The 12907-nt window shown below is 45.6% G+C and overlaps 1 protein-coding gene across 9 annotated transcripts in view; it reads left to right on the top strand.

Moving 5' to 3' along the window:
- The window catches only part of MVB12B (multivesicular body subunit 12B), a 142190-nt gene that overhangs the window by 76620 nt on the left and 52663 nt on the right, over positions 1-12907 (top strand). The window contains exons 8-9 of one of the 9 annotated variants that reach the window (XM_081151102.1): positions 1693-1789; positions 4131-5354. The exons of 7 other annotated variants lie outside the window; for them this stretch is intronic. In XM_081151102.1, the coding sequence (XP_081007228.1) occupies positions 1693-1789; positions 4131-4209 (176 nt within the window). In that variant the 3' untranslated portion in view covers positions 4210-5354. Of the gene's footprint in view, positions 1-1692; positions 1790-4130; positions 5355-12907 lie in introns of those variants that run through there. One more of the 9 variants, XM_081151103.1, reaches the window with a different exon arrangement.

The raw sequence follows: 12907 nt of genomic DNA, 5'->3' as shown, positions 1-12907 counted from the left end.
CTGCTGGTAATGAAATGAATCATCCACTGTTCTCCTTCCGAACGGCTCCAGCACATGCTCACTGCAGACCTCAGGGGCTAAGCCTTTGGTGCAAACTCCTGGTGTGCTCTGGTTCATTCCTGAAAATACTTGATTAGTTTGCAGCCCTTCCTAAGATAAGTAGATTTCCAAACAATGTAATTAGAATTTGGAAAAGCAGCACACATTTAATTTGTATGTATGGTTATTAAAGTAGTATTTACTTTTAAATGTTTTCCCAAGGGCATACCTGTTAATATATCCCTTCTCCTGTACCTTTCACTAATACATCTATGCCACACCTGCAAAAGGAAAGATGCTGCTCAGAGTTGCTAGAGAAACCAGTGGAAAGTGTAGCTCTGTCCCCAGCACTAGAGGTGCTCATGAAATGTTTATGGAAGGGAGGGAGGGAGGAGGAAAGCATTTAGCTCAGTGCCTACCTTGCCCTGGAGTGCCCTCTGTGACCTCTGGGGCAGATGATCATCCTGATTTGCTGCTCAAACATCTCCAGGTCTGGGGTCATCACCTCCCATAAACTCATTCCATGTCTTCGAGGTCCTCCCTCGTGTGGCTGGGCTCTGTCTTCCTGCATGTTCATATCCATCCAGCCTTTTGGGATACAACTGTTCTACATGGTCCAGCCAGTGGTTTTCTCTTGCGTCCAGAGTGGTGTAAGGAAATTCTGCCGGCCCAGTGCTGAAACCCTGAGAAGCTATGCCCTTTGCTCTGCCATCATGTATCCTAATCAAAATGGCAAGAAGCATGCCATCGATCCTCGCACTTCGTCTTCTGGGAATTTCTTCTAGAAAATATTATAGTATGTAAAAAGGCTTATCCACAAGGATGAGCACTGCTGTTTAAAAAACAAACAAATAAACAAAAATGCCCCCCCCCCCCAATCTGGTTTGGCTCAGTGGTTAGAGTGTTGGCCTACAATGGAAGGATCAAGGGTTTGATTCCCGTCAAGGGCACGTACCTTGGGGTTGCATGCTCAGTCCCTGGCCCTGGTCGGGGTGCATGCAGGAGGCAATCAATCGATGTGTCTCTCTCACAGCAGTGTTTCTCTCTCTCCTCTCTCTCCCCTTCACCCTTCCACTCTCTCTAAAAAAAAAAAAAAAAAAAAAATCCTTGGGTGAGGATTAACAAAAAATAACAATAATAATACCCTAAAAAAGGGGTAGGGGTGGAAGGATTTCCTAAATACCTAAAATAGAGGCAAACAGTTAAATTATGAAACATCTGTATAATAACCTTAACTTTTCAGGCATCAAAAAGTGATGATTTAGATTAAAAGATGTGCATAAATATTAAGTCACAAACCATAATGAGCAATATGTGATCTTGTTAATAGGTAGATATCTGGAAAGGTACATGCCAAGGTGTTCACAGGGGTTGTCGCTGGACTTTCCTGCTCTTTGATTCTGTTTGCTTCTTTGCTGTGTCTCACTTTTGTATGATAGCATGTGTCGCTTTTGTAATAAACAAAGCAGGCCTGTTGTTAATTTGGCGGGTTCCCATAAGCCTTGCAGGCCTCTGTGATCACCTTCTCTCTCTGAGTGCTCCCACTCCGGACACACAGTGTGCTTTCAGATTCCACTGAAAATCACTCCCAGGCCCAGATCAATAATTTCCTCATTGGTCCTTTCTGAGAATACAATTTTTCCTGTTGTCCAGTCCCCTGGAACCTCCTGCCCACTGACACTCCTCCAGGACCACTGACTGCAGTTCCATCAGCAACCTTCACAGCCCTCTGGCCCTATAGACACATCAGGTATGGAAGCTCCTGGGTGCCCAGCCACCTCCTCACCTGTCTTGCTCTTCACATCCCACATCACCATGTTGTCCTGCTCCTCAGGGGTCGAGGATGATTTTCCTTGAAAGAGGAGATAGAAGTATAATAGTAGGTGCCTGGTTTGGCTCCCTCTGTCTCTTATAGGGTTGTTAAACTGCGGCCCACGGCCAGATCTCACCCACCACCTATGACCTGTGAGCTAGGGAGGGTTTCATATTTTTAAATAGTTGAAGAAACATAAAAAATATTTAGTGATGTAAAATTATTTGAAAGTCATATTTCAGTGTTCATAAATAGTTTTTTAATCTTCATCCGAGAATATGATTTTATTGGTTTTAGAGAGGTAGGGGGAGAGAGAAACGTCAATGTGAGAAAGAAACATCTATTGGTTCTTTCCCGTACTCTCCCCCTGCATATGTGCCCTGACTAGGAATTAGTCCCGCAACCTTTTGCTGTACGGGACAGTGCTCCAACCAACCAAGCCACTCGGCTGGGGCTAAATAAAGTTTTATTAGAACACATCCATGCGCATTCCTTAGCTGCTTTCATACAACAGTGGCAGAGTTGAGTGTGACAGACCATGAGACCCACTAAACCTGAAGTGTCTACTGTCTGTCCCTTTACAGAAGAAATTTGCTGAGCCCTGGTCTTTGTCATCAGCCCTGAGCAATGGGAGCCTTCATTCTTACTCTTCTCTCTCTACACATAACTTTAAGCCACTTTCTAATTGTTCTTTCTGCAAATGCCGGCTCAGCTTTCCTGGCGATGCTCTAACATCTGCATCCCCTTCAGTTATGTTCCTTTACGCTGCTCTGTCCTGGGAGAGCTCTCTTCAGGACCATGTGGATTTCTCTAGATTCTGCCCCAAACGCCACTCCTAAATTTTCTTGTCAGAACTCAGTGGCCGTTAGTTTTCTTTTTAACCCTTTGCGGTCGTATGTCTACTCTCAGCCACCAAAGCTTTTTTACCGTTCCGGTCGTATGTCTGCTCTCAGCCACCACAGCAAGGAACCGTACGAATCTTAACTCTATTCATTCATGTATCAGTTCATAATTTCTCTGAAAGCTCTTAATTCTGACCAGTACGACACCCATGTCCAAATTTAGTACGACTGCAAAGGGTTAAGAATATCTTATCTCTCCTGAAAAGTCTTCTATTTTAGTCCCAAATGATGGCATCCTACCTTTTCTTTCTTAGAATTTTGTTTTAGATGTTTAGATGTCTGACCATTTATTCATTTCTATTTCACCTGTTCCAGAAAGATTTAAGGTAGCTCCAAAATACATGTAACAAAAAAGGAAGTGAAAAAATAAGAGTGAATGAAAAAATAGGAAAGCAGGGTACAGCCAAGGGCGAAGGGGACTTCGGATTCGGTCCTGGGCCAGGACAGCTTCCGTATGGACAATGTAGAAGCAAGTTGATTGCTCAGCAAGAGACCTGGCTGTTCCTTTACTGAACTCTTCCTCATAAGGGGGCCCCATGAGATGCTGTGGCAACAAAACAGTCACTCTTCAGTGAGTTTAAAAAGGTCCCCCTGTGTGACCATGTAGAGGATCCTCTCATGTTTGAACCCCAAAAATGTTTGGGAGTTGAGTAAGATATTTATTTCCTTGTGTTGAGCGTCACCTGCCTTAGGGACTGGAGACCTCAGGGGCTGTCAGGGAGGAGGAGCTCCCCCCTCCTGTCCAACCTGAGGGACACACCTGTGCCAACAGCTCCCTGGAAGGAGCACTCAGCCCAAGGCGCCAGGATTGCTGCTTCTCACCCAGGAATGTCTGTCAGTCTAATGACAGGTTTTACCTAATGAACAGGTGACGGGTATGGGAAACCAATCTGTGCCAGTCTTTTGTTTCTGTGATGGTTGTTATAAACTGATTTATATCCCCAAGTGAAGAATTTTTACCAAAAAAACTTATTTTTCTCCCTTTTGAAAAAATTGACATGGTAGCATAAATAGTAAGATTAGACAAATGAATATTCAACAGGCATGTAATCAAACCGAAAATCTCTTACACCCCATGAATTCAGGGTGAGCCACCATGCAGAAGTAGCCTGAGGCCCCACAGTGCAGGGAGCTATGGTCTCTGTTTCCTTCCCTTTTAGTCCGCAGGCAGATTGCCATGCTGACATCTTCATTTATCCACCAGCATTAGGCTGACCATATGATTTATTAACCATGTCGTCACATTTGAGAGTGAAAGGGGGACAGTGGCACCAGGACAAAAGCCGTAACCTGGAACCAACCTGGTGGACTGGGGGGGGTCACCCTGTCGTCAGCTATTTAAAATTTTTTTGTTTTCTTTTTGATTGCTGGAAAAGCCAACTTATTGCCTTCTGCAGCTGTCCCCTCTTAAAAACCAGTCCGCATTCAAGATGTTTGACACCAGGAAGCGTGTGAGCGTGGGCAAGTCTGAGTCCACCAGCTCATCAGCGTGGCCCAAGACTCATGCACGGCAGAGGAAGGTTTTATCTGAAACAGAGCCATGTATGAGCCATGTAACTGACATCAGACCAGGAGAGCGCAAAGCAATTAAAAATAATTAATGATTTCTGAATATCAGCCTTCTCCATGCAGTTTTAATCTAGTCCTCATTTAAATTGGAAGATGGACATTTAATTATCAGTATTATGAAATTCATGATTTATATATTTCATCCAATTGGATAAAATTTCTGCCACCAGCTCTTCATCTTATTATGAAAAAAATCTGTATGTTTTAAGAGATGATCCTTTAAAAACTCATCCACAGCATACCAAACATATTTTCCTTTCACTTGTAATGATCACATTATTTCTACCTTTTTAATTAGGAAAAAAAAATTTCACCTGGAAAATCAAAAATAAACTTAAGATTTTAATGTTCTTAGAGCACTGCAAGGCTGGAGAGGGAAGGCCAGCTGACTGGAACAATAGGGCGCTTCGGAGAAATGCTGTTCTTTCCTGTGGACGGTGTTCTGACCAGCCTGCTCTGCGTGTAACGTGTACGGCGTCAGGCTGCAGAATCTGCGCCCGTGTTCCATGTGCGTGTGCCCGTGGTGCTCCTTTCCCCGCGTGTCTGGGTTTCAGCTCGTGCGTGGGTTAAGTGCCTATGTTGTAGAAAGATAACCACACGTGAGGGAAACCCGCCTCTTCTGGTGGGAGCCCCGAGTCATCTCAGTCAACCTCTGCACTTGCAGGTATCCCTCTGGCCTTTGTCTGTAATCGACACGTTCACGTGGCTTATGTGGCCCCCTGTTCAGACCCTCTTTCCTTTATCCCCCGCTGAGGGTTTTCAGAATCACCCAAGGCTGGTGGCAGAGGGGATGGGGGAGGGTGGGGGAGGGTGGCAAGGACCCGAGAGAGGGACATCAGTTTGACGCAGCCACAGATAATAGAATACGGGGGAAATTCCTGAATGGAGTGCAAAAAATATTTATAATAATGGTGCTCAAATCAAGGAGGGAATAAGTCATTTTAAAGGCATATACATTTTTATCATCACCTCTAGCAGCCATTGCATCCCTTGTCTATCCATCTATTCTTGCCCTGACTGACAACAAAATCGAGTACAAAGAAAAATATAATAAGAAAAAGGAGAAATGAATCGGAGCGAGTGGGGAATTGATCACACGGTGTATTTGTATATCCTGATGTAAAAGGTGCACTTGACAGGTGGCCAGGTTTGCTCTGTACACAACCATGTGTGTGCTGTCAGGCGCACGCACGCTGCCTTGTTTCGATTGATGAATTGCCTGCTTTCTTGATTAAACCTTCCGTCACTTAAGAAACAAAAAGCCTGTGTTTAGATGGCAGAGTGGGACATGTCAAAAAAATCTGTCTCCTTTACCTTTGTGCAGATGTTGGGCACAGACTGTAACATGTATTATTAAAATGAATGTGGCATTTACTGTGCATTATTCCTTTCCTGGGAGAAAGGACTGTAAATTATATGCTAATAATAAGCTTTAACCCTTTCCAAATGCAAAAGATTTAAGAGTGCAAATATTCATGGAGGCCTGGCTAATTGGATGTGCTTTTATACATCCGCGGCGGTGGTTGTGTCACTGAAGTTAATGAACAGCGTGTGCGGCAAGCACGCAGGGCGCTTGGGGAACTCTCGCCTCTTGGAGGTGTTCCGCTCGGCAAGTACCTCCTCTAGGATTTCACAGAGAGACAGACCTGGAAACCCTGGAGCCGGGCTCTGGATCGTATTACTACAGATTAAGCCCATAGCCATGTCCAGTTCCCCTAGCGATCCTTCTGGAGCTAAGCATCAAGGGCGATCCTCTCTCTGCCCTCCTGCATTCCCACTTACAGGGCTGGGCCCATGGGGCCGGCTAGGCTCAGGCCTGTCGGGTACCAGGTTTTGGTGCCTCGCACATGGCTGTCTTCCTTGGCCTGGCTCTTCTGTCCTCAATCCAGTTACCCAGGTGGTAGACTTATCTCCCCAAAGCATAGCCCCTCAGATCAAACCTTCACGCCCTGTCCCAGCCCTCGGCCTACTGCATTAATTCAGACCACACCTGCCAGTCTCCACCTGTCTGGTGTCTTCCAGATATTTCTCTTCACTTGCGCCCACCAGCTTGGTTTCTCCCTTGTCTCTCTCGCCTTTGTGTCTGTGCATTTGTCCCTGCCAGTCCGCTGGCTCAGGTTTCCCCACCTTCTCCTCTTCTCTATTGACCCCTCTTTGAAGGCCTGTCCCCAAACTGCCTCTCCCACGGAGCTTTGCTGATTCCCCTGCAGCTGGGGATGCTCTGCTCCTGCTATTTTGTGTCACAGAGATTTCTACTGTTACTGTGAGCATGTCAACAAGGCAGAGACTATGCTTAGAGAGGCTGGAGGCTGCCTTCGATCCCTTTTGAATCAAGGAGAGTGTAATTAAACAAAGGCAAAGAGAAGACAAAGGTGGTTTACTCCTCCGTTCACTCAGCAGGGAGGGCTGTCGTGTGGCCAGGCCGCGTGTTCCCTCCTGAGGGCAACGGGAAGCCTGTGGAAGAAGATGCAGCATGTGACAGACGGGGCACTTGGGGTCAGAAGCACATGAGGCCATCACACAGCCATTTTGAGTGGCCACACTGCACAGCACATGTGAACGACTCCCCTTTAGAACTGTGCCAGGGCCCTGTGTTACCTTATCTTGTCGGGCAAGTCACTCAGCGCTGGTTATTCATACCTGTCGAGTGAGTCAGTAACCGCCCACACTTCCCCAGGAAGATTCAGGATGTGAGAACATTTCGTAAATCAGGAAGCAGGCAGGAATGCCACTTCTCGCCACAGTCACCTCCCAAAGGGCAGTGATCAGAGTAGGAACCTAAAGACTTAATTGAGAATCATCACTCGAGACACACTGGCTTGTGCCCAGCATGGCCTTGGTCGTCTTCGCACTGTGTCCTTTGTGTATTTAGGTTTAAGATTCCATCTCAGGAAGTGGAGTGCTCTGGGCGCTTAGAGAAAACCGCTTCCTTAGACTAGAGAAGCTTGCAGTCGGCTCCTTGGCCCTGCTCAGCTCAGTACCCTGGAAGCCAGGATGTTCTGTCACGCATGGTATGATCACATAGAGTGGGCTGTTTTCTGTGGCAAGCAGCCCACAAGCCCTTTCTCGGGAAGGTGACAGGATGATGGCTTGGGGGCAGGAAGGAGAGAGTGCCTAGCAAAGTGCGGCCACTTCTATAAAATCTTCCCATATGCCTTTCTTTGTGTTTTTGGAGGAAAGTGCTTGGGGCTGCTTTCTGCTCCAGGTTTCGTCTCTCATTTCTGCTTTTCCTGTGCTGCGTGGGTAGGAGAAAGTTAAGCCTTTTTCCAGTTTCGTCATCGTGAAAAATAGAAACATTATTAGGTGACAGATGCTTGTGCTCCTAAAAGGGTGGGCACCCTCCCGCTGCGCTTTCATTCTTGCTCTGGTCTTTAAGCATGGCAGGGTTTAGGCGTCACTGGTTTAATGGGCCACATCCCCCTCTTAAATCCAAGAGCGAGGCGGGGGGTGGGGGATGCAGTGGGAAGAACCATGACGGGAGCTCGAGAAGCCAGGTTCTCTGGCAGGCACTGCACCAAGCCCTCCTGGATCTAAATTCCCACATCTCTCAACATCAGTAATCGCAATAACAGCATCAGTAAGTTAAACATAGTTCAGCTGGTATTTATTGGAAGCTTCCTATGTATCAGGCATTGACCAGTATCTAAGGTAGCAGGGATGACACCCACCTTCCAGGGCTGAGGATACATGGGAAGGAGCCTGTGTGTTTTGCAGATTGGGTACCGAGATGTTACCCGCAAAAGTACATTGTTGTCCCCAGACTTCACAGACATTCCATCCAAACACTGCCTTGATTGTAAAGAACACAGGACAACTAGAGAAAACTCAACTTTCTGGCACCATTCTCCCTGTGTATTTATCTTCTTTGTCCAGTTTTTTTATCAGAAATATGCTGCCATTTCTACCATTATAGTTCCCTTCCTGGCAGCCAGCATGATTATGGGCAGTAGCAGGGTCCTTTCTGAATGCCCAGCCAGAGAAATGCTGAAAACCAAGGGAACACGTGTAAAGCCAGCTCTTCGTCTGCTCTTAGCACTTCTGCAGAGGTTTACTCTAGGGTGAGTAAAGTCTGGTTTACCAAACACTCCTGCCTGGGAGCAGTTTGTATCAAATTAGCCTTTTGTTTCTTTTCCTATCTCTCTTATAATAATAGACTATCAACTGAGAGAAAAATGGTATAATTAAGGAAACTTCTTTAATTTGAACACATTTAGGGAGCCGAAGTTGTTTTTGCCTTTATTAAAATGGATTATGTTGATTTATTTTAATAATACCTAACCTTCCTTTAGCATTTACAATGTACAAGACGCTGTAGTAAGCACTTTCCATGCATTTTATCATTTAATCCCAATACATCCTTACCAAGAAAACCTTACAGTAAACCTTTAGGCTTTGTACTATTACTCTTACAATCTGTATTTTATAGATACAGCACAGCTGCCACTGTGGCCAAGCTCCCGTGCTCCAGCCTCGCCGACTTATGACAGTAGTCACGGGGTCAGATTCCAGGTTAGCACATTTAAACTCCTCATGAGTCAGTGAGCAAACATGTGGGTGTTGAGAGAACCTGGGGAGAAGTTGGACACCCAAGATCTGGAGATGAGATGAAAACTCGTCCTTTGTCTGTTACACAAGATGGGCTTCTCCCTTTCGTCAGGACAGAATTCTAACCAGTTTTATTTATTTATTTATTTTATTCCCACCTGAGGGTATTTTTTCCATTGCTTTTCAGGAAGAATGGGGGTGGGGGAAGAAACAGAGAAACATCGATGTGAGATTCACATCGATTGGTTGCCCCCTGAACGAGCCCCGACCAGGGCCGGGGATCTAGCCTGAAACTGAGGTACATGCCCTTGGCCAGGATCGAACCTGGAACCCTTCAGTCCAAGGGCCGACGCTCTAGCCGCTGAGCCAAACTGGCTAGGGCAGTTCTGTTCTGTTGTAGAACAATGAAGGCCCCCCTTCCTGTGAACAAAATACCTGAATCCATCTACTGTCACACATTTGTGTTTGTGTCCTGAATACCCAGTGCTTTTCCCCCTTTTTATTAATGGCCAGTAATGTTTTTGAAAAAAATCTTGGCGGTGGTCCAGCCTAGAGTGTGGATGGAGCATGTTTACCACTCATCCCAGAGAACAAGGCTCCTCATTCCCCAGGTTCGTCTTCGATCGTCCCTGAGACAGTGAGCGATAGGCAGCTCTCGCCTGAGGTAGAGATCCTTTTTCAGAGGGTGGTTTCTTATGCCTGACTTGTTTTACAGCACTGACGATCTCGTGATCCACTGGTGAGGCAACATCCATAATTTTGAATGAGTGAGAAAAGCTTGCCTGGTTGCCCTCGAGCATCGCTTCTGGTGACACACTTAGAAGCACTTAATAGCTTGCTACCTAGAGGCAGTAAACACACCCATCTTTCTGTCCCATTGCCTCCTGTGTTTTCCTTAAATACACCCTGTGCCAACAAAACGCCAGGGTCATTCCTGTCAGAAGGCCCCCTGGCTCACAGATTACATAGTTGTCACTCATCCTTCTGCCAAAGGTGGTTGTACCTTTTTAGGCCCAAGATGGGCAGCTTCTTTGGCCATAAGCCTCTTGGCTATTTATGCTTCTTGTGAAACGATGGTCCTCTGATTGGTTTTCTAATTCTAAGAAAGTCCACTCATCTTTGGTTGTAACATCCTGTTTAGTGCCCGGTTCTCTGCTGGAGTTCAGAGTCCCTTCTGGGGGGGGGGGGGGGGGTAAGATGCTGAAGCCCCTTCTCTGGTGTGTGCCTAATACCCAGCCCAGGACCTGACCCACAGGAGGCACTCGGGGATGTTTGTGTTCCATTGAGTTTTGAGACCCACCCTTTTGTATCCACCTTTTCCAACTGTGTGACTTTGGATAGTTTATATAACATTTAGGTTCATACTGTCTTCTGTGATTTTGAGGGTTGGTGATAATGGATGTGAAGTACCTAATACTGAGTGGGCCCCCCGTAGTGATCCCTGGAATGACCATCATAAATACTGCGCTTCCAGCAAAGTGCTTCCTGTTAGTCTAGGAGGCAGTGGTCTCATTGACTCTACAGTTTGACACACCCCCCACCTCATCTGAAAATGCAGTTGGGGGAGGGGCCCCACTGGCAGGTCCTCTAAGGCAGAGGCAGGAGGGAACTCAGCTGGAGGGACCCTGCGCAGTTCAGGGGACCCTTTGGTGTAGTATAAAGCAAACCCTCCCTACTAGTTCAGAAGTCAGTAGCTGCCTGAGACATCAGCGTGCCGCTGGATAGGACAGGTTCCAAGGGCACTTCCCAGCATGTGAGCCAGCGTCCCCTGTTCCCCTGCCCCCCAGTCTGTGCTCGGCCACCTAAATGGTTTTCCTTCCTTCTCTTTTGCCTTTTGGGTTGTGGCTCTTTCTTTCCTGTCCCTCCCATCCCAGGACCCTTTAGCAAAAAAAAAGAAAGAAAAAGAAAAGAAAGGAAAGAGAGAGAGAAAAGAAAGAAAAGAAAGAAAGGGCCCCTATCCTACCAGCTGGGGGCCAGGCTGGGTTTAAGGGAACATGAAAGTCACATCATGAAGTTCCTGCTCCGAAGCTACTGCCAGGCCAGGGGTCCCCAGGCGCGGCGGCTGGCGCAGCGGCCAGGGGACAAACGGTGCGTTCACGGTTTCCTTTCTCGGGGCCTAAGAGTAAATGAAACGACTTTCTTAAATGTCCCTGTCTTATGGGAGGACTCGGGCTATCTCTCCATGCTGAGGGATGGCTCCTTTCTTCAGGCTACATTTTTTAAAAAGATATTGTACCTTTTATTTGGATGTAATGAGAACAGACATTTTAATCAGAGGTTAGTCATTTATTTTTGCAAACTATTGTTTTGATTCATCATTTTTGCAGATAATTAAATGCTTCAGTTGGCACATTGTGTCTACTTATTAAAACAGGTAATTTTGAAAAAAAGAGATGCTGTTTTTTGGATCACTGCACAAGAATTGTTTTTATCTTCATCTTTGAGCGTAGTTTCTGGTTGTTTTGCCAGAAAGCTTTCTTGTGTGCCAGCATTTCATGTCCTCTCTGGTTGGGGGTGGGGGTGGGTTGCCCTTGGATGATTGGGGTATTAGCCACTGCACCCTCTGAAACGGGAGACGAAGAGTAAACTCTGTGCTGTTACCTTTCAGACTCTGGTTTTAATTGGATTTGGGAGAGAGCCTACGAGTTATGAGTTACGAACTTCACAGAGCCACAGTTCTTATGCTAAAAACAGATTAATTGTAGCCCTCGAAGTGGGTGGAGTTTAAAAGTCAATTACTGCTTGTCCTATTATAATTTACACACCTAGGATCGGAAAAAGTCTGTCACTTAGTGTAAAAATGAAAAGGTTACGTGTACTGGTTGGAATATACCTGGGACTTTCCATTTGTAAATGCTTTGGCTACATGTGTTTGTATGTGTGCAACTTGTAGCTGCAGAGCTCTACTGTAACTCCATCTGGGAGCAGGATCCCTTATGAGAAGTAACCTTTAAGGTTTAGTTCTTTAAATCCATAATGGCTCAGAATACAGCCCTTTGTCTGGCAGTTTAATCCACTTGTAGGCACTGCGGCCAGCCCCTGCAGAGCCCAGGGACCACTCCACTCCCGGGTCATGAACCTGTAAAGAAATGGCCCTTCAGGGGTCAATTTTTTAAAAACAAATTGCTTACGAGATTTGCTTTCTTTGATTTTTCCATGTTTGTGTCCTGAATCAGTTAATTTACTCATTAAAAGGATTTATTTTAGGTGGACCAATTAAAACTATGGAAGCTAATTTTTTGCTGAGCACTGCAGACCTCTGAAAACACAATTTATAACATGGCTTCTGCCCTTTTCCACTGAGAGCTGTCTGATCGAGCTGCAAACCCTGGTGCTGGTGGAAGCCAAGGACTGCAGTTCTTTGTCCTACCCTCCGGGCTCAGCCTCAGCGCGGGTAGGTTTCTCCCAGCCTCCATTGTTTTAAGGTGAATAGGCAAGTCTGAGAAGCCCAGCCCAGCCCAGCCCAGGAGTGGCACGCCGTATTTGTTTGCTTGCATAAACCCCATAGTTTAATTTTTTTAATAGGAAGCTGCTGTGTAGTTTGGATATTTAAACAGTTATTAACCGAATGACAATTAACAGATTGCATAGACAGATTTTCTTTTGAAAACCTCTGAAATTGAGTACAGTTTGCAAAACTATCACGGCATAGTAATGACAATGAATTTTGATTTCCCGGAACTGATATTAGACTCCTTATTAAACTATGTGCATCTGCTTTTAATTTACTCCAAATAATTGGAAAATGCAATGAAGCTTTCCAATTAAAGCACGGCTTTATGCTGTTTAATAATACCCCCATAATATTATAGCTTATGAAGTGACAGGTGAGTTGGTGTATGAATAAAACATAAAGGCAGCAATAAGGGACAGAAAACCGGAGACAGTTGTGGGGATTTTAAATGCTGGATGTAATTTGCATATATTAATCTCTTCTTTTCAGCCTTATCAGGCGTTCTTCAGTATTTGAAGTTAAAATAGCGTTGACAGGCGGGAGTACGCTTAGTTTTTTCAAGGATTTATTACTTGTATAATTTCT

The sequence above is a fragment of the Miniopterus schreibersii genome (assembly GCF_964146895.1).
Source record: "Miniopterus schreibersii genome assembly, chromosome: 11".
Lineage (NCBI taxonomy): Eukaryota > Metazoa > Chordata > Mammalia > Chiroptera > Miniopteridae > Miniopterus > Miniopterus schreibersii.
This window is presented reverse-complemented; position numbering and strand designations above follow the sequence as displayed.